Consider the following 26,690-nt stretch of genomic DNA (forward strand, 5'->3'; position numbering starts at 1 on the left):
TTATGCTGAAGCAGGCGTTTTTAAGATGTAACAATCATTACCACATGATTAGTATCATTACCGCATTAATATGTCCAATTGAGGGAATTTACGATCACATAAATTTCACTCGTAATAGAAAAAATTTCTTAAATCAGATAAACATTTGTAAAAAAAATTAATCTCTTTTTTGCTTTTACCTTTGATGAATTTGAATCAATAATGATTGATGAAAATTTTCTCTGTTGGTCTGAAATATTGAGAGGGACTTGTAGACCCACCGCGTCTCCCAAAGTCACCCGTGATTTTGAGATTTGCTTATTGTTATTTACAAAGGGCCGAAGAGGTAGGAGCAATATTTACATACGACACTAAAATCCTCTAATTTTGATTTTTTTTTAAATGTAAAAAGTGTATTATACTTAACTTAAAAAGTTTCATATTTTTAATTAATGTTAATAAACTTGAGTGAGAAAAAAGTTGAAATAAAATTTTCCTTGACACGTCTTAAAGATCAATACTTTTGATTACCGACGGAAAGCATCAATGAATTCCTGAAGAATATTCTATATATAAAAAAATTATAAATAAATTAAAACGTATTTTTAATAGTTTCATTCAAAATTTGCATTGATTGTTTAAACTTATTTCTAAAATTAAAGATTTTCAGTAATAGCTCTAAAAAACAAGGAGAGGGTGTTGTCTATTTCTTACATATGCATCTTTTCATTTCATTTAATAACCAGCGTTGAGCAGCCTCCCAAATTCTGAATTTACCTCTATCAATGTTCAACGCCGTATCCTTGTAGTTTCGAACCCCTTCCATAAGGCAAGGGAACTCCTGTATCAAGCATTAGGATAAGCTAGCTTTAGTGGTGAATACATTTTCTTCAAAAATGCATTCAAAATAAAATTCTGGCGTAATAGCGGAAGTCTAGTTATTTTTAATTCATAATAAACTCATTATTCAATTTTTGTATATTTACAATTTACAATCTTTACATACAATTTTTGTATCTTTAATATTAGGGTCTTGACGATGACTTCATATTATATCGATCGTTTATTGTATGTTTGTAGTATTTCATAATTTATATATCGCTTGCAGCGTTCAACTATAGTTCAGTTTAAAGTCTGTCTCTTAATTCATTGAGATAGTTTCTTGGTGCATTAAAAACCGATCTAAAGCTCAAAAAAATATTCAAAATTTTTTCGTTTTTATTCTGATTCAATAAGTTTTTGTTCGAAACTCTTACTGATCTCATATCCAAAAAAGCTCTAGTTTCCGTGATGAAACGCGTAGTGTCTAAAAGACCTTTGGTTACGTATGTGTTAGCTAAACTTAAAAACTTCTTTTTTTAAATTCAAAAAATATTGCTGTAAAAACTGAAATTAAATTAAAGAAAAAATAGGGAAAAAATAAGTACTAAAATGTTTTAGAGAATTATTAAGTTTAAAAATTAAACTTACACAATCTAGAATATTATCAAAGACAATAGCGATAGATAGAATTTTATATTTCTCGTGACAAATATGCAAAGACTCATATAAATAATTTGCTTGTCTAAAATATAGGCTAATTAGAAAATATATTATCTCTAATATACACATCCTACAATAATGGAAAAAACACGCTGGCTTCTTCAAATTTTTTTTAAATTTCTCGCGAAATACTTAAGGGTTCATTTTGTTACTTTAGAAATGTTTACTTCATGCAATTTTTCATACTTAGCAATAAGATTTAAAGCTTTTAGAGGTTTGGAAGACCTACAATAAATTACGAAAGAAGACAAGTATTTTCGAACACCCTAAGAAAGAAAATCAGGCAAAAAAACTTGTAACTTGGATCGATTTCTTTAGTTGTTATTTTTTATAACTGCATAAATTTTCATGAACCTAGAGTAAATATTTATAGAGATATGGACATTTTTATAAAAAATTAATTGTTTCGCCTTCCGTTGTTTTTGTATAGCTTCATAAATACAGAATGGAATTAATCAAAATTTGTAGAGAAATTGAAGATTAATTACAATTTAAGAATATAAAATTAATTATTTAAGAATGCAAAATTAATAGAAATGTAAGATTAATTAAGATTGAATACAAAATTAATTACAAAAGAATTCGTTAGAAACTGCGCAAGATATGAGTATTTAAGCTAGTTCCTTTATACTGCGCAAAAAATAACAAGCAATTCCCAACATTAGATGCTTTCACAATATTTCCTCGGCCGCAAACTAAATATTTAGTTAGCTTTTGCAAGAATTTTGTTTTCGTAGATTGATGTATTTCATCGAAATCGCAAGAAATTGTGGTTGCGACGAATTGTCGCTACGCGAGTTGTGCCAGCGACGAGTTGAGCCTGAGACGAGTTGTAATAGCACGAATTTGTCAAAACTTAGTAATCTTCCAAATGCAACAAAAGGTGATTCAATCGCCATTTGTGAGAAAAATGGACCTAAACCGTTATCACCCTTGATCTTCAAATATGTTAAGAAAAAGGCTGATTTTTGGTTAAAAATTCATAATTTAATTAAATTAAACTTAAATGCTTACATTGCTATTATTTAGGATTGCTAGTTTTTCTAATGCATCATAAAGAAAAAAAATTCCCATAATTTAAAAAAAATAATAATAATCATGCGTTTTAATTTAGAAATTCATTTTATTCCTTGTTTTAAAAAATCAATGAATTCAATCGAATGGAAAAATCCGTTTTTTATAGTTGAAACAACTCTTGGTTTTAAATATTCTTCCAATTTTATATTTCAACATTTTCAAAAATGCATTGTTTGACGAAAAAGAATTCTTTTTGCCCCATTTTTATGTTTAAATTAAGTTCAAAAATGTACCAATATAGATAGTGAATATCCATTTTCCAAATATGAATTAAGTTTTCATAGAAATGTCAGATAACAATGAAAATATAAAATATAGAGTATTTATTTCCCTTTGTTAATATCATTTTCTAAAAAAAAAAAAAAAAAAAAAAAAAAAAGATTTCGTTCAAATTTATCGTTTGGTCTTATTTCGCTTTTTAAAACAAAAGAAATTATGGTTTGTTCCATTCGCTTTTTTCTTAGATTCAAATTATTTATTCATATTTTTGAAATTACATTCCTCTTTGAACTGTTATTCTGTAATTTTTAGTTTTCACGATTTAATGCAATTCATCTGCTTTTTTCCTACTTGATTACGTCCTTGAACATTTCTTCGTGATCAATGATGGCAGATGTCTCTACGCATGCGCAGTATTTTTCTTTACCCGGTTAATCTGAAAACATTTTTCCTTCCTTTTATTCTAAGCATATTTGATAGGAGTTTAAAATTTAATGTTACGTAAATTATCAGATCAGAAAAGTTTTCGTGAAGAACACATTAAAATATTCCTCTAATGAAGGTAAGGGAATTTTTTTTTTTTTTGCTTCGACTTCAGATTTATAATTTGTAAAACGTTGCTATTTTTGTTGTTGTTAAAATGCAAATCATTTTAACTTTTTAGGCTATTGCATTAATTTCACAAGAAAACTAGTTAAGGTTATTAAAATGTTTTTCGAATGTAAATTTTAAATATTTAAAAAAAATTGTAAAATTTTTACTTTGACAAACCATAAAATCCCTAAGTATATGGTGATGGTCAGCTGTGTCGCTGTGTGCATAAGAGTTTATTTTTATCTGCCAGGTGGTTAAATAAGCTGCTTTTCAAAGAGAAAGTATGTTTGATGAAGAGCTTCTCAAAATTAACATATTTTCAACAATTGACATCTTTAAATTCAATAAAATGCCACTTATAATCTTATCTTACTAAATACTTTCACTACTAAATATTTTTATTACTTAATACTTTTACTACTTTGGAGCATCGTTTATACGACGATCACTTATACGACGTTTACATTTATACGACGTTTTAGTGTGGTCCCAAATCATTCCTATTCATTTTAATGTAAAAATATATCGTTTATACGACGCACAGAATCGGTTATACGTCGGTTTTTAGATTTTGTTCACGTTTATTTAATTTTTTATTTTTTCTTGTGTATTTTAAAAAAGGGCGGAATTTGCCCATATGAATGATACAGAAAAGGGTGCCAACAAGAATGCTTGGATGACGACCGTAATTTTTACTAGGTGACTGAAAAATTAGACAATGTTATGAAGAGGCAAAAACGAAAAATTTTGCTATTCATCGACCAATGTCCAGCGCACCCATCGATACTAATTATTTTGGAAAATGTAAAAGCTCGCTCTTTTCCCGCAAATTGCACAAGTGCGCTTCAGCCATTAGATTTGGCCGTGATTAGAAATCTGAAATTGCATGATAGAAAGCAGTAACTTCAACTCGCTATTCAAAGCATTGAGAGACTAATAGCAAGAAAATATAATTAAAGGTAACATACATTCAAATTGTTCACTGCAATTTTTCTTCTTTTGTTATTTGTTTGTTTTGCTTTGTCTAATTTAGAAATTTATGTAAATCAACACGTTAAACATTAAAATTAACTGAAAACAGAGTTAGTTTCAGTTTTAGAAGTAAAAATCGATTATACGACGTTATCGTTTATACGACGTTTTTCGGTGGTCCCTTCTGCGTCGTATTCGGCGTCGATGCTCAAACAGAGCTGGAGACAAGGATTAAGAAAGAAAAACAATTGCTAGCGGCTTTGATATTTCGAATCAGAAATTTAGAAAAAAAAATTTTAAATTTCTTTTTTAGAAAAAACTTAGGTTATAAACGCGAACTAAAATATTTATAATCTTTCTCAATTACAGAAAACTAGATTTTTATTTCCAATTCTTATTTTTTCGCTACTAGCAAAATCTTCCTCATCTTGGATCATCAACTTAAAGCATAATGTACTTTCAAACCTTTCAACCCTATTTTTTGGTGCTTGTGACTAAAAAATTGAAAAGAATGGTAGATCAAATATTTGTTGATGGTCATAAATTTCATAACTTTCATTTCATAACAGTCAATTTTATATAATCAGGGAATTATGCACCCATCTAGCTTATTCGCTCAACAAACCTCACGATTGTTCGACAGTAATTTTGTTTCTTAACGATAAGCAGACTGTTCTTCTCTTTCTTCCTCGGCACTACAGCCTGTCACATGTCAAGGCGATCTCCATGTGCTCCTTCCATCTGACTCTGTTTGGAGCAATAAATTGCCATCGGTTTACCTATAGATCTAAATAGACTGTTACTCCAATTTTTTTTTCAATATATTAACGCTACTGTAATTTCAAAGATTTACTTTCCTAATCTAATTGGATTAAATTTAAACTTAATATTTCTCTCGGATACAATTGCAATTTCATCCAAAAACTTATACTGAAACTCATTTTATTTTTTGGTTATTATTAAAAATCTGGTTAAATATTTTTCGATAAGAAGATTCTTTAGGGGCTGTCCATTGATGATGTCATGCTTGGAAAGAGATATTCCATGAAATTGTGACAGTTTGTGACAGAGTGGAAAAAGGGGTAACAAGCAGTGTGATAAACTCCCATTTAGGTTAGAATAAAAATATTAAAAATTAACAAATTAAAAAGTTAGGTTATTTTTTTTCTCAGATTTTTTTAAAAGTTTAATTTTATTATCAAATTTGTATACATTTGATTATTACTATTGCTATGCTCACTAATGTCATTGAAAAACTTAATTTAAATTTGAAAATAAAATTTGAATTATGTTCAGTATCATGTGCTTTGTTTCTGAACTGCCTACGTGGCATGTGACAAGGGAGTATGATGAAGTATGTATAGTTGCCAACTCTTCCAGTTTTGCCGGAATATTTTATTTTTATATTTAATGTGATGGCAAAATTTATAGAATCACATTTTATTCTTCATTAAATAAATAATATTTAATATGGCTTACAAAAAAGTTGCATTACATTTGAATTATTTAAACATGTACATAATAGACTTGATGGCTCTCTGATGGTATTTTTAATTATTAACTAAATTTTTACAAAACACTAGCATGCAATCTCAATTTCATTGGCTTTACCCTACCACTAGGAAAACACTTTTTTGGACGAAGTATGAGTTGGCAGGTATGAGCATGACACTATGTGACACACTTAATTATCGCATTATTAATTTTACTACCGATCATAGCTAAATATAACTAGGTGTTCTTTGATTATTAATTATTATAACGTGTGATTTTTCTCTCCGATAAAAATGCTCGAATCACTAAGTCAACAATTGTTTTTTTCTGATAAATGTTTTGGCTTCAAAAAGGAGGGGCCCTGTTGCAAAAGTGTATAGAGATCCAGTTATCTTGTGTTAGGCACAGCTGAAAATAAAATAAATAAATGTTAGCAAAATATTTTAACTACCAAATATTTGTAAAAAATATATTTAAACTATTTTTTCCATACACTTATCTCTGTGTATCTATTAAAAAATATAAATTTTTGGACAATTTAACTTTTGGGATTTTATTTTTACTATTATTATTATTTGGGTGACATGTAACCATCTATTTTTGATGACATACTTATCAAATCCTATTTTGATTGAAAAAGGAAGCTTGAAATACACTAATATTTTTTATTTTCAAAAATGTTTTAATAACTAAATTGTGTATTTCCACAACTTTTCAAAGCGTTTAATTTACTATGTAAATAAATGCGTATTCAGTTACTGCATATTCATTTTTAAAATATTAAAAGCATACCCAACCATAACGATTTTTTGCATCATTTAGCAAGAGTAATTTCGATTAATTAGTTAAAAACACCCGAAATTCGGTCTCACTTGATAATATTCCACTAAGTATAACATGATAGCTAGTTTCGAAAGAAATGAGCTTGCTCCGTAATTATTCAGCTGATTTACGATCCATGGCTTCGAATTTCTCGTGCTTAATTCAGTTCAACAAAGTAAGCACCAAAAATAGTTAAACGATAATGGGGAGGTGGAAAAAAAAGCAAATTAAGTAAGTTTCACTCGTACTTTTCTGTTTGTAGAGTTTCCTCACGAACATTTTAAACGCATGATGGTGGATGATTATTTAATAAAAATTGAATAACAACAAAGTTTTTATCAAAAGTAAACCAATTGTCACGAAAGAAAAATTTAATTTAGGCTCTTTTTTAAAAACATTTTAGTATAGAATATTGGGGGAATATAGTCAGTTTCGGTCAAAAGTCGTCCACTAAGCGATTTTATCCTAATACTCATAGAATGAATAAAATTCTAAGAACATTTATCAAAGAATTCAAAGTCAACGAATTTCTGTCGGATACCTTTTCATCACTAGAGTAATTTTCTTTAATTTTCTTTATCGAAATCAGAATTTTATTCATTTTGATGATTTGTCAGAGAAGTTTCTACAAAACACCGCACTGCTTCCTTATGATGAAACACGGTTATAGAGCTAAACAATAAAAGTTGCACACTTATAAAATGAAATAAAAATCAAACTCAAATAAATAATAAAAAACAGGAAAGAAAAGGAGCCCTAAAAAAATAAAAGATTCCAAAATATATTTGCTCAGTGAGGCACCTGACTCTGTTGCCATAAGTGGCGAACATTTTCTATTGGCTTTACTAAAGCGGCAGATAAATAATAAGTTAATATAAACAAATATAAAGCTGTAAAGATCCCTTGACTCAGTAGCAACCATCCTTGTTTTCCGATTGGAGAACACTGCGCGGTATTTAAGAAAATTTCTGACAAAGCATCCACCACTATGGAGAAATTTTATCAAATTTTTCTTAGGCACTAGGAAACTGAAAAAAAAAATATAATAAACTTAATTTTTTGATTTTCCCCTTCTACATCAGACTTTTCCCCACGGTTGCTAAGCGACAGCTTGTCTAAGAAATTCCCCCTAAACACGAGTGTTCCACTTTACTGTAAAACACGGTTATCGAGTTGAACATCTTTGCACATCTGATAACTTGCGTCAGATGTTCTCGATCAATGATTAAATATAATAAAAATAAAATACACGCTTTAATCAAATTAAAAATTGAAAAGCTACATTATAATTTTTATTTATTTATTTATTATTATTTTATTTATTTATTTTTTTGAAGAATTAAACGAAAACTTTAAAATTACATGAGATAATTTTTGTGCTATCATCATGAGAATGTAAAGGTCAGAAAAAAAAAAGCAAATTAAGACTGTAACAAGCTGAGACAATAAGTTTTTCATTGATGTGTTGAATTAACCAAAATAAACTTATATTTCTTTCTGCTTAATTAATTATACGATCAACAATTATTCCGTGATTATGATAATTATAATTTCCTTATGGTGTAGGATAATCATAGCTGACTCTTCTTTCTAATCAGCTGAACGTTAAAAATAAATTAGTTCAAAAAATTATCATTGAAAGAACTTCTATAAGACTAATCAGGAAAAAATATTTAATTTAAATAATATGATTTATTCTTCGTTATTATTTCAAAACTTTATAATTTTTAGTGATAAGTTTTGTTTCTAGCAAATTTCGTTTCGTTTTTATAACTTTTTTTGTGGAAAAAATTTGATTTTCTTCCCCTGAGGCAGCCCGTTTCATATTTCCGTTTTAAATTATTTTATCCGTTTTATTATTAAAGTTTTCCGTTTTTTTTCCTACCCAAAATACACATCCAGACCAACTTTTCCACTTTTAAAATTTACATTTTTGAAGATTTGCTATTACTTAAATTGCAATAAAAATTTGATTTTTCGAAACGTGAAAAACCTTTGAATAAAGAAACAGTTAAATATGAACATTTATGTATTAAACAGAACTACATAACTGGCAGTTGAAATCATCTAGTGTTCTAAGGTAAATAAACTAAGTACAAAAGTTAGTGATAGTACAACAATAAATTATACAATGACAGGTTTACTTACTTGAAATAATTCTTCTATGTTTAAAATAAAGGTCTTTTTTTCCTTGGAGAAGCTTCTGGACTCATTTCGGAAGACCTATCGATCCAAATTCGTATCGTAACTCATATGTTAAGCATCCCTACTCTATTCTACACTGTAAAAAATTCCAAATCAAATTACGGTAAGAAGTACCGGCACTTAGGGATGCCTCGTTTCTGAACACCAAAACGCATGGTAATTCTTATCGATGTGCTTTGCTAATGACTTTTGGAAAAATTAACAATAAAATATTATTTGAGTACCATGCTGTTTGGTAGAAGGTTAAATATCCTCAGTGGTAGACGGATCATTGGTTAGAGTCCCCTTGCCATCATGCTAACCGTGGAAGGTTCTCGTGGTCTCCCTCTCCATGTAACGTAAATGAGGGTGAGTTCCATCAAAAATTCCTCCACGAAGGCAAATTTCTCCCAATACTTGATACAGGAGTTCCCTGGTCTTCTGGATCGGGTTCAAAATTACAGGGCTGCGGAGTTAAACATTAGAAGTAGTAAACCCAAAAATTCGGCCGGCTGTTCAACGACGGTTACAAAATGTAAAATATAAAATTCTATCATCATACATTAAAACAATTTATTCGGTAAAATTTACTTTTTACTAAATTTACAATTACATCCAGGGTGCCGTACTTTTTGCCGTGAAATCAATTTTTACCAGAGCATGCTACGAAAAAATATCTGACGCACTATAATTTTCACAGTAATAATTACATTACTGAATTATTCTAATTAAATAAATATTGCATAAAAAAATTATGTTATAGTATTTTAAGTTAAAAATGGATTTTACGGTTGATGCATCCAAAGTACCGGTACTTTACACGGTATTTTGACCCGGATTTTTTTACAATATAGCATTGAATAATTTGGGTTTTAACTTAATGTTGTTATAAAGATAGTTGGCATGAAAAAATCAGATAAATGTACCGTCATATGCCGCTACTATTAAAAATAAGTAGAAGGGTCGGAACAACTTCTAAAACGCTGCACTCTCCTCATTTACTTATACACGGTGTTCCGTAAAGGCTACACTCAATGCGCAATCTTAGGATCCTTATCAAAAATGAAAACAAAAAGTATGTAACTTGAGGGTCATAAGTTAATACCAAAGCGAATAAACATTATCGAAATCTGAAAAATTACAGTACAGGAAGGCACAAACGAAACAAAACCAAATTTTATTTCGGGAGGGAAAAAAAGCAATTGAAAGATGATTAAGCAAAACACCTGGAAGTTTCAACCTCCACTTAAACCGGTTTATGTTTATTACACTAGCCTTCCTGTACTGTAATTTTTAAGATCTCCTTAACCATTTTTCCCCTCTCTTAAATATTAATTTGCGACATCCAATGCGTTGACTTCATTTATAAAAGGATTCTAAAAAAATATATATTAAGGGTGTTCTTTACAGAACACTCTTAGCAATGGCCAAGATTTGTCGAAATAGCTTCTAAGGGCTAGCTACGATCAAACCTAACACTCTTATCACACTGATCCTTAAATCAGGACTAGAGTAGACAGTATTTCATATTCTTCTTTCTCTACACAAGTGTTTCATTCACAATTTTGTATCATGAATTAAATGTAGGCAAATATTTTATATTGTAGCAAAATAGGTTATCTTCTTTTGTAATTTTTTTTAACATTATTTAGTTTTTTTTTATTTGTTTGAATCAGACTATCATACTTCTGTCAAACTAATGACTATCACACCGAAACCAGTTTCCCAAACCTTCTAGAACCACCTTATTTTGACCATCCAACTATTCCATTAAATTTTGATCTTTAATCCAGAAAGCCACATTCAAATGTAACAAGAACATCTCGTGAAAAAAATTATTAACCTTTACAAGTAGGAAACAGGAAATAAGATTCGAACAAAATGGCGACAAAAAATTCTATTGTCTTTCCCCGAAGTTAAGTTGTAATTTTGAAGTTGTTCCTTCATCAAGGACATTAATTCACAATGTCACATCCTACTAACGCCGCTTGTTTCCCATGCCCCTGATAAAGTGGGTGAAGATTCAATTCTGAGTTATGTTTTAGTCAGAATAACCCTTTTATTCTTTATTGTACATTCTAGTGATATATTTATGTAATCTAGTAATTCCCCCTCTCCTTATTCTTCTTTGTGGCTCAAAGAAAAATCTAAACTAATTTTAATATTTTTCTTTTTCCGTTGTTGCTTTCTTTATCTTAATTTTTGCAGCGTATTGTTTCGATATCACGTTTTACATATAGCAATTCACTAAGATATAGTAATATTAATTTAAGTAGTTTCTTATTAATCAAATTTTAATTAAATTTTGATGTAGAGATTTTAAGATGTGAAGGGTTTCCGGCCCGCGATTTTCCACTCCAGAAACCTTTAACGACCCCCTCTCCTGTTTGTCATTTTCGAAAATAGAAAAAAAAAACTTGATTCCTAATTCTTTTTTATGTCAGATAATATACACTCATGGACAAAAAAAATTAGCGCACCAAGAAGGAGTCGTCAAAATGAAACGAAATTTTGCATACGTAATGACTACTTTGATATAAGTAAATGATTAGAAAATCAAAGATTATAGTTTTTCTTTGATTTTCTAATCATTTATTTATATCAAAGTAGTCATTACGTATGTAAAATTTCGTTTCATTTTGACGACTCCTTCTTGGTGCGCTAATTTTTTTGTCCATGAGTGTATTTTTTTAAAAAAAGTGAAAGCTTCTTTATAATTGCGACCAACTACTATCAAGAAGAAAATTTCCAAAAAACAGAGTTAGTCGTTAAAGGTCACTGGATTGTGAATTAGCTTCCGGACTACGGTTTTGATTTGATCAACAATATTATTAGGATGTTGGTATTGACTGGAAACATACCTTTCCCATCCGTTTCTCCCAGATACTTAGAAACGTCTTAATTGTAAGACAAGCGTCTTAATTAAAAGGCAAAAGTCTCAATTAAAGGACATTACATAACTTTTTTATTACATATTTTTTAGACGGTGGGAAGGACGAAATTGTGACATATTTTTAATGCCTTCTTTTGACAATTGGAAGGGATTAGATTAGTTAGTCGCAATCTTAAGAGACTTAAGGAGTGAAAAGGAAAGAAATACGAAGCTATGAGTGAAAATGAAATGGAAATATAAATATATAAATAATAAATGAAAAGAGAGTGTAATTGTGTAATAATAATAGTTAACAGCCCTAAATCGAACGAAATCTTCAAGATGGTAAATATATGTCCATATTTCATTTTTTTTTCTGCATTACACTTCAAATGTTTCATATTTTGTAATAATAATCAAAATTTTACTGGAATTTGAGTTAAAATAAACTTATTGTATTGTTTAAGATTTTGTTTCAAGTTTTTTTAATTACGTTTTACATATGTTCTTTTTTTAAAAAAAAAAATTTATAACCGTCATTGAACAACCGACCTAATTTTTGGGTTTACGACTACTAATGTTCAACTACGCATCCTTGTAATTTTGAACCCAATCTAGAAGACAAAGGAACTCCTGTATCAAGTAATGGGAGAAATTTGCCTTCGTGGAGGTCTTTTTGTAGGAACTAACTCGCATTTTCGTTATATGGAGAGAAAGACCACGAAAATCTGCCACGGTTAGTCTGACTGTAGGAGGACTGTAACCCATGATCCGTCTACCACTGAGAATATTTCACGTCAGCACCGTGCAAGCCGGATGCGGAATTCGTATCGACCAGTCACTGCTGGGATTTGAACCCGGTTCACCTCATTTGAAGGCACACGGTCTATCTCTTGAGCCATCACGTCTCTTTTACATATGTTTGTTTTCATTATATCTGCTACGTAGTTTCACACACATTATGTAAAATGATTCCGGCCGATAAAAATTATTAACCGAATATGTAAGTGGACACCTTAATTAACATTTAAGAAAAAAAGATTAGTTTTGCTAATTAACTAGCATTGTTTTTAACAAATGAAGCTGAAATGGCGTCTTGTGGACGATTGTAACAATAAGTAAAGGGACGATTGTAAAAGCTGAAAATAAAATTCATAATTTCAATTGCGATTGTTTAACCCCTTAGTACTGATTTCAAACCATTACTTAACTCTTTGAGAACCACCAATAGTTTCCTATATCATTTATATTATGTTGCATGTGCATTATTTTATTTGTCACCTTTCACAGCATAAATTAGAATTTTTAACCCCTTAAAGTTAAAAGTTTAACCCTTTAGATCTCTGCTCATTATTATTTTTACTCCTAAAATATCACTACTATTTTGATCAATAAAAAAATATATCACAACTATGGTAATATGTATAATTAACTATGTTTTAGTTGAATTTATGAACTGTTACAATTGACCCCGCACAATTGTAACAAGTGCACGACTGTCAAAAATTGTTAATAACTAATATAATAACATTTAAAATAAGGTATTTATTATTTTTCTAGTAGAGGACAGACTACTTTACTCGTCTGTCAAGTAATACTAATAATATATTGGATTTTTTGCTAGTTAAAAATAGTTAAGTAAAAAATTTTACAATTGACCCCACTCTCCCCTACTCATAATATTGAAATTTTAGTAAATTAAAACTGCAGAGCCATACAATCTAAAAATTTGTAGAGATTTCAAGGCTAAATGCATGATGGTATTTTAAAATTTTAGATGTTATCTAATCATACTGATAAAATGGGATAATGTTTTTCATTCTTGGAGCAGAAAAAATGTAATTTTCTAATGTTGTTTCACTTATAATTCTTTCATGTTAAATGCAAGCAATTATCACGTTTAGTTCAGAAGCAAAAATTGGCGATGCGTGACTTAGTTAAAAACTTCATCATGTTTCGTGACATTCACAAAATCGAACCATTTGGCGAATGAAATAAAAGATCTCTCTTAGCATTAAGTTAGAAATTTATTTAACGAAATGGCAGGTGTCCAAAAAGAAATCATGCACGAGAAGCATCTATATAAAAAAAAGTTTGGCTTTGTCACTTGATCGCCAAATCCACAATCCAACACATGTCATGGTTGTATTAGGTAAGTTTTTTTTTATGAAATTGTGTAGGGGAGAGTGGGGTTAATTGTAACATTTTTTACTTAACTATTTTTAACTAACAAAAAATCCAATATATTATTAGTATTAATTGACAGACGAGTAAAGTAGAGTATCCTCCACTAGAAAAAAAATAAATACCTTATTTTAAATGTTATTATATTAATTATTAACAATTTTTGACAGTCATGCACTTGTTACAATTGTGCGGGGTCAATTGTAACAGTTCATAAATTCAACTAAAACATAGTTAATTATACATATTATCATAGTTGTGATATATTTTTTTATTGATCAAATTAGTAATGATATTTTAGGAGTAAAAATAATAATGAGCAGAGACCTAAAGGGCTAAACTTTTAACTTTAAGGGGTTAAAAATTTTAATTTCTACTGTGAAAGGTGACAAATAAAATAATGCACATGCAACATAAAATAAATTATATAGGAAACTATTGGTGGTTCTTAAAGAGTTAAGTAATGGTTTGTAAGCATAAGATTATTTATTTTCAGCTGTTACAATCGTCCCTTTACTTATTGTTACAATCGTCCTCAAGACGCCATTTCAGTTTCATTTGTTAAAAACAATGCTGGTTAATTAACAAAACCAATTTTTTATTGAAATGTTAATTAAGGTGTCCACTTACATATTCGGTTAATAATTTTTATTTGTTTAAACAAAATTGCTTTTTTACAATATAATATTCTAATACCGAAAAAAAGTACTTACGTAGCGTGAAAATATCTTTTGTAATGTAACTTTTTCAAAAGTGCATAAAAATGGTTGCCAGCAGGAGTGTACATGTAGATTTATTAAATACACCTTGTGATCCACCTAGGAACCAAATCTAGAACCCGGCACTCAAAATTTTCGCTCTGTTACAATCGTACCCTGTTACAATTGTGGGAAACGTATTCCATACGTCACGCACACGTACATATATCATTGCGCACCTTCCCCACGCATATCTTGGCGTACCTCCACATCACTCCTACACACACATCGAATGAGGCAGACGGCCTCTTCTAATAAGTTAAGTGTCTTGTATTTTGTATATTGTCCTGTGTTATGTCCTTTATGTGAATAAATGTTACTTAACGTAGTTCTGATGCTCCTTGCCTTCCCCCATACAATTGACCCCACTCTCCCCTACTATCAGATGATTTAACTATAAGAATTCATGAGCAATATTTGACATAATTTTATACTACTTTCTTGTCATTAGTACATAATTATACAAAATCTTACGATAAAGAAGTTAAAATCAAATAAGTGAGTTTTGAAATTGAAAATTTGAAGATGTTGTAAGTACATTATACAACTTCGATTTTTATCAAATTTCAATAATAATTTACTAACACTTATAATATAAGAAATGTTATAATAAAAAACGACCACCTATCATTTGTAGAAATACTTTTTACATATTTCATGGACTCTATAAGCAATATACGTCATATAAATGATTAACATATACCTCAGATGTATAGGCTTTTAAAAAAAATATTTCAGGATAACTCGGCATATCTGAATATTTAAGAGCTTCTTAAAACAAGTTAATGATATCTGTTTGCTGGAACTGATGTATTAAGAAATCAACCTTTAAAAAAAATTGGCGACTCTTTCAAACAACGAGACATCAGCGTAGGTTAAAAAAATTTTTTTTTACTCTTTTATACATTAACAAAAAAAATTGAATTGATAGAAAATAAGCATTTGTACGTTGATAAAACTAAGCATATCTTTCTGATTTTTTTATCAGTGAAAAGTTATTGATTTATTTTATTTATTTGCTTGAATTTTTCTATTAACTTGAAAAAATCCATTTAGACCGATCCAATTTAGTTCATTACAGTCAAACTCTGTTGCCACTTTTTTCAAGTTGACAAACCGTGAACTGCGGTGAAAACTTTTCAAATTTCATCGCAATCGTGGTCAAAGCGCTTTTGGACTGTTCACAGGAAAAGATGTAGAATTGTTCAAATAATTATAAGATTACTTAATTTTAATTATCTGTTATCTAATTGAAGGCTTTTTTACTTTCTACCTGTAAATTTTATTCAGTCTTATTGGAGTAAACTTTTTTTTCAAATTCCATGTATAAATTTGGAAATGTATTTGTAAAAACATTTTGTTTCAATATAGTCATTTATACTAACTTTATATACTTATACTATGTACTATTATATTTTTATGTATTATATTACACTGTAAAAAAGTGGTTAATCACGTCGAATTATTCCGGACGATGATGTTGATTGCTATCAATGAATTAATCATTAGATTACTCTCAATAACCCTTTGACGCAGAATTTTTATTAAATATATTTTTTTCATACTTTTTCACTATTTTGTATTCATTTAGGTAAAAAAAAAGGTGAAGAATATTATGTTTAGTATTTTAATAATTTATGGTCATGAAATACAACATGAAAATCTGGTGTCTTTTTCTAGATCAAAGGTGAAATCTTCTAAACGCTGACTTCCAAACAAGAATTTTTCAGATTTGCAGTTATTTTGATCTAAAAGAAGCAGTTATTCATTATCCAAATTTCTTCAATTTACAAAATTAGTTACTGATTATTATTTGAATATTAATGAGAAAAAAAAATTTCAAGCTACTTTTTTTCTATTTTATATTTTAGTACAAATATAATTCCGATCATCTAACAAATAGTAACTATTGAACTTTTCATAATAATTAAAAAATACCAAAATATATTTTTGCTCGTAATTTGAGCATCAGGTAACATTATATTTAAAAATGACACCGTTGTCCCGTCTGCGTCAAAGGGCTAAAACTAGTTGCGTCAAATCCTATGCATGAAATCAAGTATCGCCATCAAGACTAAAATATCACCCCCCCCTCGTCTCTTTTAATGTTTATCATTTAAAATATTGATCAAAATTCTAAACATAAAATTTTGATTATTTTTTGGATGCAACAGAATTAAATTGCCTGTGTCCAACAGGGAAATTGCCACAGTACATAAGAATAATTCTTTGAGAAGAATTATTCTTATCTACTGTGGCAAGAATAATTCACGAATAGCAAGAATAATAATAAGAATAATTCTCTGTACACTTTTTTTCTATTCATGTTTATCACAAATATTTCGTTGTTAATTTTAATTTATTTTTGTTTCGACTAACAAGCATAATACTGTTGCCTTCAGAAAAAGAACTATAGTTTGTTATGGATAATTTGTGCATATTCGTAAAAGATTTTCCTTTCGCGTCCATCAAGTTATTTGAAGAAGTTCATTTTGAAAACAAACAACAAAGTAAGCGTATGGTCTTATTAAGACGAAATGTTGAATGAATCATATAACATGGATGGCCTAACAGGGATGCCGGCATGCTTGTTGAGTCAGCGTAAATGATGGAAAAAATCGAAGCAAAAACTAATTAAATAAGCATGAAATGGAACAAAGATGTCAAATAATACCTCAGTCATGAAGCTGAAAAGAATTAGAATCAAACCGTTTTCGTAGGCGGTAAATTTTTATCTTAGTACATGATCATCACAACTAGACTCGACTATGTCCACATTAACTCCTAGCATTCTGCATTTCTCCAAACAAAGCAAAAATGTGTATTTCATCATTATGGACAAAATTTGTGTGAGTGAAGAAGAAACTGCTGGTTTATGGGGAAAATGAAGCTAAAATTCGAAATTGTGTGATTAGAATTGGACGTCTGGTTTTCATTAAAAATGAAACCAATCAAAACGAAATCCGTGCGAAAGGAATAAGACCTCTGGTTCTGTGAATAATGGTGCCAGTTAAAACGAAATTTGTGCAATTGGAATTAGATCACTGGTTTTTATACAAAATGGAGGCAAAATTTGTTTATGTCTGTTTGCTGGGCGGGTATCGATTTGCCATTTTGTAGTTGTATAGACCGTGACACTTTTCTAGATCTCAAAAAACTTAAAAATAATGAACTGAGGAAATCCAAGAATGAAAAGGACAAAGTCCCAAAAAATACCTTATTTTCACATATTCACATAAACTTGAAAAAAGTCTGGAATAACCTATAATAAATTTGGTAAAAATTCTATAGATGAAATCTTTTTATAATAATTGTATTATTAGTATACATTTTACATAGCGATGCCTTTAACAAGTAATTTTTGCTCTTCTCTTATTTAGCACCAATTCAAAATTAATCTTTTTATTATAAGTTTGTTATTAAAAAACGAATTTTTATCAATAGAAATTTCAATACGCTGTATAACAAATCACTTGAAAGATAATAAGCCAAAGCAATTCGGAAAAAAAAATAACCTTCGAAATATACTCCACCGACATGTGCTCCATTTCTACACTTTTGATTTTAATAAACAACCTAGAGAAAAATAAAAAGTTATGTAATTAAATGCGTTTTCTTTTATAATTCCCAAAGTCTATTTTTTTAGAAAAATAGATATTATTTGTTTATTTTACAATATTGTATAAGCTTCTTGCGAAACAATCTAATGTATAATATTAATCAAAATTTCTAAGAACTTAAATCGAAATAATTTCAACATTTTACAAGGTGTAAAAACTAATATTATTTTACCTTATTATTATTTCATAATTTAAATTGAAATTATTTTGTATTTAAGCTTTCAATTTTATTTCAATAGAATCAGAAATAAATCAAAACGAAACTATTACTTGCAATAAAAAAAAAACTTTTTGATCTTTTAATTGAATAATTTTAATTTTGATATTACAGTTTAACGCCAAGAGTAGCGAAGCAGTTTTTGGGGTAAGTGAGGATGTAGCGAGCAGGGAATATAGCCTTCTAGCATCATATGAAAACTAATTTTTGATTTAACTATCTTAAAATTCTCACAATTTAATCAGGAAAACATGCAACAGATCACGTTAACTCGATTCCATTTTATTAATTTTTTTGTCGCTCTCCATCTTTCAATCATCATTTTATTATTCGACATTTAACTTATTGACTTTAGGAGACTCAATTCGTAGAAGCTTTCTTCCGAATCTCAACATTGTCGTCCATCGTTGCCGATAAACTTTGAACTTCCGTTCGGCTCCGAGATTATCATTTTCTGATGAGATCAGTGGAGCAAAAAAAAAGAAAAAAAAAGGACAAATAAATAAAATAGAACTGACGGCTACTGCGTCCGTCCTTGCTCGAGAGATTGCGTCACTTGGTGATTTTGCTTGTTAGTTAGTTAGAAGGGAATGAGCAGGAAGAAAGATTTTTCTTCATCTTCATCTTGCGCATCGGGGGTTCAGGTGAAAAGGAAGACCTGACGTGGAGTAAGTTTCCATATTTACAATTTGCAACTCTTTTTTTTTAAATCGTCAATTTTAAATTATTTTAAATTTAGTTCATTCTTTGGTACATTAATTTAGTTTAATTTTCCATTAATTTAATACATTAATGTACTCAATTAAAAAAATTATCCTTGCTCATTGTATAACCCTTGCTACACATTATATAACCCTTGTTACACATTGTATTATTATTACATTGTATAATTGTTGCAGGTGAATTTAATTAAGGTTTCAGATTTATATTTATTCATTCATTCTACTTTTATTTTATACAATTAATAGTTTTTTTCCCGCAAGGCTTATTTAATTTTTTTAATAAAGTTAATATATCTAATTTCTTTAATTTTCCTTAGCGTGTTATATTATTATATTTCTTTTTCGTTGAAAATCGTAATTTATATCGATATCTATCGGAAATTATCAATTTATTATCAATAATATCGGATGAATAGAAAGACCTGGATAAAGGATGATTTTTATGTCTACAATTAATAGTTTTAATTTTATTTTATTTTGTCTCTTGAAAACGTCCGTATTAAGTCATTTCATATTTTAATTCTTTCTCATATAAAATAATTAATTTTGTTAATTTTTATAATAGTTTAAAATGCGGTTTATAAATATAATTTAGAGTCTTCTTCGTGTGCCTTGTATTAAATCAGATAAATATAAAAAGGATTTCGAATTTATATTTAACATAGTCGTTCGTTTATTTTACGCAATTAACAATTTTTTAATCAATGATTCTTTTATTTTTGTTCATATTAAGGATAATGATTGCTCCGAGTTTTTATATGTTGAAAACTATCATAAGTTCAGAAGCTAGAATGGCCTGAAAATAATTTTTCATATTTTTATTATTTTTATTTTGCAGCTTAAAATCATCAATTTTAAGTACTTTCATATTCCAGTTCATTCTTACACAAAAATAATTAATATAGATAATATTTTAGTGCTTTTACTTATAAGATTTAAAAATTTATAAATATAGAGCCGTTACGTGAACTTTTTTTTAATACAGGTAAAATTTCAGATTTATATTTTTCGGTTTTTCGTTTATTTTAAGCAAATGATAATTGTTTTCGCAGTTCTTCTTTCCTGTTTATAAATGTTTCTCTTATCTAATTTTTATACTTTCATAAATAGATCATAACTACAAAGTTTACTTTTTCATGACGAGTTTAAAGGCAACGGAAAACTTGAAAACGAGAAATTTTTCATATTTGTATTTCCTAATTTTTCTTTTCCTTAATTTTGTAGCTCAAAATCGTCATTTTTAAGTAGTTTCATATTTTAACTTATTTTTATAAAAAATTATTAATTTATTTAATTTTTATATTAGTTCAATGTATTGTACAATTATAAAATTAATATATTGTCTTTTTCTCGTGCCTTTTGTTTTAATGCAAGTAAATATAAAGTAATAAATATTCTATCAGATTTATATTTCGCCGTTCTTCTTTTAATTTATGTAATTAAAAAAAATTTAAATAAAAATATACAATACTTCAGTTTTCTTTTTGTTTTTATTAATATTTAAGTAAATGTGCATAATTTTTTTTATTAAAATATAACTATTAAAATATAACTATTTTCGTCGTCTTGCTATTCCTAATAAGTTCATGTGAATTGAAAATTTTGGAATAAAGAGAATTATGTGCTTACAATTATCATTTCCTCTTTTATTTTTATTTTTCAGCTTGGTTAGATAATTCCTATTTGATTAAAAAAAAAAAAAAACTACCTGCTGTTGCTGTCGTCTAAACGAACTCGACGACATGGGGTTACGTGCTGACCTCTGCTGCAATTAACATCATTGCTTTGAATTCAAGGAAATATTTTAAGGGCAAATTGAAATGGTAGCATTTACGACTACCAATGTTCATCTTCCATTGTTTCGTAATTTTGAACCTCACCCAGAAGACAAGGGAACTCCTGGTCAAGTATTGGGAGAAATTTGTCTTCGTGGAGGACTTTTTGATAGAACTCTTACCAAAGCTCTTTCATTTGTCATTTGCTTCACAGAAATTTTTTTTTCTAGCTTAAAGAGAGAAATCATAATAAATCGTGTAATTCATAGCCTTTCAACGATCATGTTTTAAGTAACTCATTATATTTATTTGAATTTTAAGTTAATATTTTTATAACAGAATTTTTGGATGAGATTATTTACATATGACTGCGGAAAAAAGTAGGTTTCGCAAATCACTTTACAATATTTTTTGTATCAAAAATTTTGCCCTTTGAAAACAAGACTTTGTATTGAAGGATACAATACTCATGTATTGTATCCGATACTCCGTGAATTGTATCCGATGCTGCGGCAATTGAGTATTGTATCCGATACTCCGTGTTTTGTAGTTGTTTGAACGCGATGGGTTTCAGCAAGCAAAAATATTGTAAAATTCAAGAAAATGGTTTTAACATTTTATAATTAAAAAATTAATTAAAAGTTAGAAAATAAATTTTTAATTTTCATCAGGATGAGTCCTCATCATGTAAAATTTGGTTTCTGCAAATGCCTATTATATCTACTGTAAAATTGTGCAAAAGCAGAGTTAGGTTTCTAACATGACAAGCGTCAAAAACTGGTTAAAAACTAGAATAATAGCACAAAATCATGGATCACAAAATCGCACAAAATCATGGGAATTTTTTTATAGTCTTTATTTAAAATTTCGAATTAATTTATACAAGCATATTAACATATATGCTCCAATATAAATATTGTATTATTGACAATACTAAATTGCTTTAAAATAGAAAATATAGTTTAATTAGTTTTGATGAGAGGAAAACGAATTTCACTCTTTATTAATATATTTATCTTATTATTTTTAGAGATCTTTCATTCTTTTATGAAAGTTTTAAATAGACTGAATGAAATTTTGTGCGATTATAATTTTAATATTAATATTTATAAAACTGAAACATATTTTTTTGCTGTTTTAATTTGTTGTTATAAAATATTAGAAGTTTTTTTTTTGCAAATTTTAATGTTTTACTAAGGCATAAAATTATAATTATAAAATTGGATACATTTACAAATCGAATCGTTAAAAGAAAAAGAAAATAGTTAATTCAAATCATGTATCTTAATTTGAAATAGGAAAAGATTATTAGTAGTCTGGATTTCTAATAATCTAACACACCTTGTGTTTTTGTGTAAGGGAAAAGTGGCGGTAATAGTTCAGAATAGTAGAATGTTTAAAGTTCTTTTTCCATTATTAAAATGTTTTCTTTATAACAACTTTTACATCTATATAGCTACTAGTATATCTTTTTTTTATCATATAGTGGTCCATATTTGTAGTATATTTCTGTAGTGAATAGGCTTTTTATCTGGATATATTTCTTTTCATTACATGTTAAATTATATAAAAAAAAAGTAGTATTAATATTTGACTTAAAACAGTATGGGCTTTGTGTCACTTAAAATATGTATAATACTGAAATGCATTTATGTATTGGTAAAAATAATATAGCAATGTATAAACGCATTTTATCAATGATTAAAACTGTCAAAAACGGGCGTATGTCAAAAACTTAACAACCAAAACTTAAAAACTTAACAAAAACTTAACAACTTAACAAACAATAAATACCGAGTTATGCGTTTAGATGCGCTCAAACGACAACAAGAACTTTTGTTATAATTTTCTTCTACAGATTTATCCTTAGCAACCTTTTAAATTATTATATAAATTATTTATATGTCTAACTTTCAGAAAAATTTATTATAAAATTTAAGACGCTAGGATGAAAATAAAGGAAAAAAAATAGAAAAAATGATATTTTATAACCATAAATATCAATTTTTTTTTAAATAACGCGAAATTGCCTATATAATTGTTATAATATCTTTCAAAACTGTTTCATTAATAAAAATGACAGTGACATTATAAAAGTTTTCATAAATTTTTAGATAAAAATATTTTTTCAAAAAATTAAAAAAAAATTTCATGTCCTTTTAACCATATAAGGTTGTTTAACAAATGTTATAATCGAAGAAAATTCGAATGGAAGATTCATTATTACATGACTTAAGGAAAATTTTAAAACTGAAACTATTTTTGAAAAAAAAAACTGTTCGATAAATGATGCATTTTAAAAAAAAATTTTTAATCTTAAAAAACTTTTGAAAAAAATGATTCGATAAATGATAAATTAGAATTTTTTTTTTTTTCAATTTAAACTTTAGTTGTTGAGTAACATAAAACACATCGTTAAACTGAGGGTCTGCACAAATTATTCGTTTTTATTGACTTGCACGTGGCGAGATTTTGGCAGCTAATTCATGTTTCCTTTCGACAAATATGAATGTAGTGTTTGTAAATAATTTAAGAATATAGAGAGAAACAACAGCATGATTAATTTTTCCACTATGTGAATCAGTAAGAAATAGAACTTCTTTACGAACGAAATTTGAGTTATCGATATTGTTTTTCACATGAGTGCCCCAAATAAATAACATCGTTATAATAAATCTCTATAATTTGATGAAGAGAAGATAAGAAGAGATATCAAAATCTGCACGTGATCAGAAAGAAATGTTTACGTTTAAAAATTCGTGGTTGAACTCGACTGTAAGTTTTTTTTTTCTTTTCGTTATTGATCCATAAAATTGGCAATGGACTTCAAATGGAACAATAGTAACAACAATTGAGCTGCGAAATTAATGAGTTGGTCCCATTTAGGTAAAAGTAATTGTATTTATAATAAAAAGTAACTTAGGAATGTTTTATCAAAATGATTAAAATTTTATTATAATTTGATTTACTTATTGAGATATTGATTTACTTATTGAATGCAAAAATAATAAATGGATATTCAGCCAAATCGAAATATTTTATATGTTACAAAGGGGGAAATTGCCAGGTATTATATTGCCAGGCATTATATTGCCATAAAAATGGAAAAATTTTTTAAAGTATATAAAAAGAAAATTATTGCATAATTTACCTAGCATTGCTTATAATGACAAAAGTTTTTAGGCAATGCATGGTAATATGGTTTCATGGATGAAAATCACACAGAAAGGTCATGAGAATTCAGCATAAAAAATTTAATATCACTCTTTTACAAAACACAAGTTTTGCTTTAATTGTCTTATTTGGTTATAATGAATAATATCCAGTTAGGAAAACAACAGTGTTTGGAATACCAGGCAATAACCTTAAACCTTAAAAAAGCATCAGTGTTGGAAATGCCAGGCCATCATATAACGGGATACAATTTACTTAAAATAAAACAGGTGTAGGGAATACCGGGCAAGAATATACGGGACGATAATCCCCATGTCCCTTTCGAATAATTATTCCTGCTTTTTAATAATACATGGCAATTAGTAAAAACTTATGCCTTTATTGATAAATAAAATTAAAAATTTTTTTAACCTGCTTGTTGCATCCCGAAATTACTTTCCGCAAGCATTAATAAATCGTAATATCACTAAATGAAAGCATGAACTATTTCAATTTTATATTTTGCCATTCGGTGATGCATACATCGTTAAAGCAATGTGTGAAATGTTTAATTGTTTCATATTTTGCTGGCCATTGTCATTGTATACGATGCCAATTTTCTTATTTTACTGGTTACATGTACACTAAGCAGAACAAAAATTAGTAAACACTTTTGTTTTATGACATCAACTGTGAAAATATTGAAGTAAAAAAAATTATAGTTCAAAATTGCGTTAAGTGCTTTGAAAAAAAAAGTCAAATATTCAAAACAATCGACCAAAAACTTAAAAAAAAGCACCAAAAATCTCATTTTAAGTGATTTCCAACGAAAAGGTTGCGACTTTGCCCGAATGTTACTATAAGCTATACACTTCAAATATATTAACTTTTGTGACGCGTTTTACCAAAATTTAAAACTTTGATTTGAAGAAATGGGTATATAAACTGTCAGTATAGTTTGAAAACAATATTTTGCATAAAATGTATTTAAAGTTATGAATCAATTTAACACTCACATTTTTATTTCTAATTATCCTTCTTTAACTGATACTACATGATGTTATCGTATTAAAGTATGATTCACCCTGCTTAAGGGTTTATAATCGCCAGTTTCATAATTCATTGATAAATAAATGACTATGCCGAACTTACGAGAGGTTTCTTACTTATCAGATATTGAGCAACTTAGTCCACTCACTAATAAACTTTTTGTTCCTAGTTTTTATTCTTCTCTGGTCACTATTGAATTACCATTACGAATTACTATTATGTTAATTATAAATTATTTTGATCATCCTATATCTAATCTCCAATGTAACTTTCAATTCAAAATGAGATTTCTGACCCATTAAGTGCGAATAAAAAAAATGAAATAATTAACATTTCTGAGATACAATTTTGTCTTCCTCCAGAAAAATGAGATGAGATCATGATCTTCTTTAACCATTGTTAAAGAGTCGTGATGGCTCAGAGGATAGAGCGTTCGCCTTCCAATGAGGTGAACCGGGTTCGATTCCCAGCAATGGCTGGCAGATACGAATTCAGCATCCGGTTTGTCCCGACCACAGTGCTGACGTGAAATATCCTCAACGGTACATGGATTATGGGGTTTGAGTCCCCTTACCGTCAGTCTAACAGTGGGAAGTTTTCGTGATTTCCTTGTCCGAGTAACGCAAATGCTGGATAGTTGCCACAAAAAGTGAAGGCAAATTTTCTCTCCATCCAGGAGTTCCCTTGTCTTCTGGATTGGGTTCAAAATTACAAGGCTACGGAGTTGAACATTAGTAGTCGTAAGCCCTCCAAAAATGGGTCGGTTGTTCAACGACGGTTATTAAAAATAAATAAATAAATAAAAACATTATTAAACGAAGGTCTTCTCCAAACTTTTTCAAAAACTCCGATCATGTTTTTGTTTTTTTCATTTCACTGTGGCTTTTTCTCTAATTCCATTCGACAACTTAAGTTTATGATCACATTCTTCGCCGTTTAGTGTCACGAATTCCAGTTTAAGATGCGAGTCCAGCTGCTATTGTCACTTTGTCAGTTCATCGCGTTGCATAAACGCTAGCACTAACTCATTATCTTTTCTCTGGACGAGATAGGAAACTTTGATTTGTTATCTTAACAACTTTATTAGCTTTTGAGTCCTTCCTCGTAGAACTCAGTAACCATCGTTCCTTACTTCTTTATGTTGTTCTAAATCGTTATGCATGAATCAAGGAAGTGCAGATTGTTAAAATCATGCACTAATCAAAATCACATCTGTTCTAAGAGCATTCGATTTTAATAGAGGGCCAATTTTTTTAAACAAGAATGTCTACACTAAAGAAGAAAAATATCAGTTAAAATTCGGCAAATACACTAAAATCTAAATTGATTACTAGACTTGCATTTTATTTTTACTGAATCTGCATATTTAATACTTTATTGAACATGAGCTCTATTTTTTTTAAATTTAATAGCGAAGGGTTTTAAAATATTAGCATGCCTTTCTTGATTACCAAAA

At 28.6% G+C, this 26,690-nt stretch overlaps 2 protein-coding genes across 4 annotated transcripts in view; one reads left to right on the top strand and one right to left on the bottom strand.

Moving 5' to 3' along the window:
- The window catches only part of LOC107448617 (acyl-CoA Delta-9 desaturase), a 61,999-nt gene extending 47,177 nt beyond the window's left edge, over positions 1-14,822 (bottom strand). The window contains exon 1 of the mRNA XM_071178882.2: positions 14,653-14,822. Within this exon, the coding sequence (XP_071034983.1) occupies positions 14,653-14,726 (74 nt within the window). The 5' untranslated portion in view covers positions 14,727-14,822. The remainder of the gene's footprint in view (positions 1-14,652) is intronic.
- Positions 3,254-26,690, top strand: part of LOC107448633 (lysosomal alpha-mannosidase) — an 80,551-nt gene continuing 57,114 nt past the window's right edge. Inside the window, exon 1 of one of the 3 annotated variants that reach the window (XM_043053903.3) lies at positions 3,254-3,379. The gene's annotated coding sequence lies outside the window, so the exon portion shown is untranslated. Of the gene's footprint in view, positions 3,380-13,822; positions 13,908-19,065; positions 19,203-26,690 lie in introns of those variants that run through there. The other 2 variants (XM_043053904.3, XM_043053901.3) reach the window with 2 other exon arrangements.

This window comes from Parasteatoda tepidariorum, chromosome 6, assembly GCF_982258835.1.
Source record: "Parasteatoda tepidariorum strain Cologne lab strain chromosome 6, Ptep-v5.0, whole genome shotgun sequence".
Taxonomy (NCBI): domain Eukaryota; kingdom Metazoa; phylum Arthropoda; class Arachnida; order Araneae; family Theridiidae; genus Parasteatoda; species Parasteatoda tepidariorum.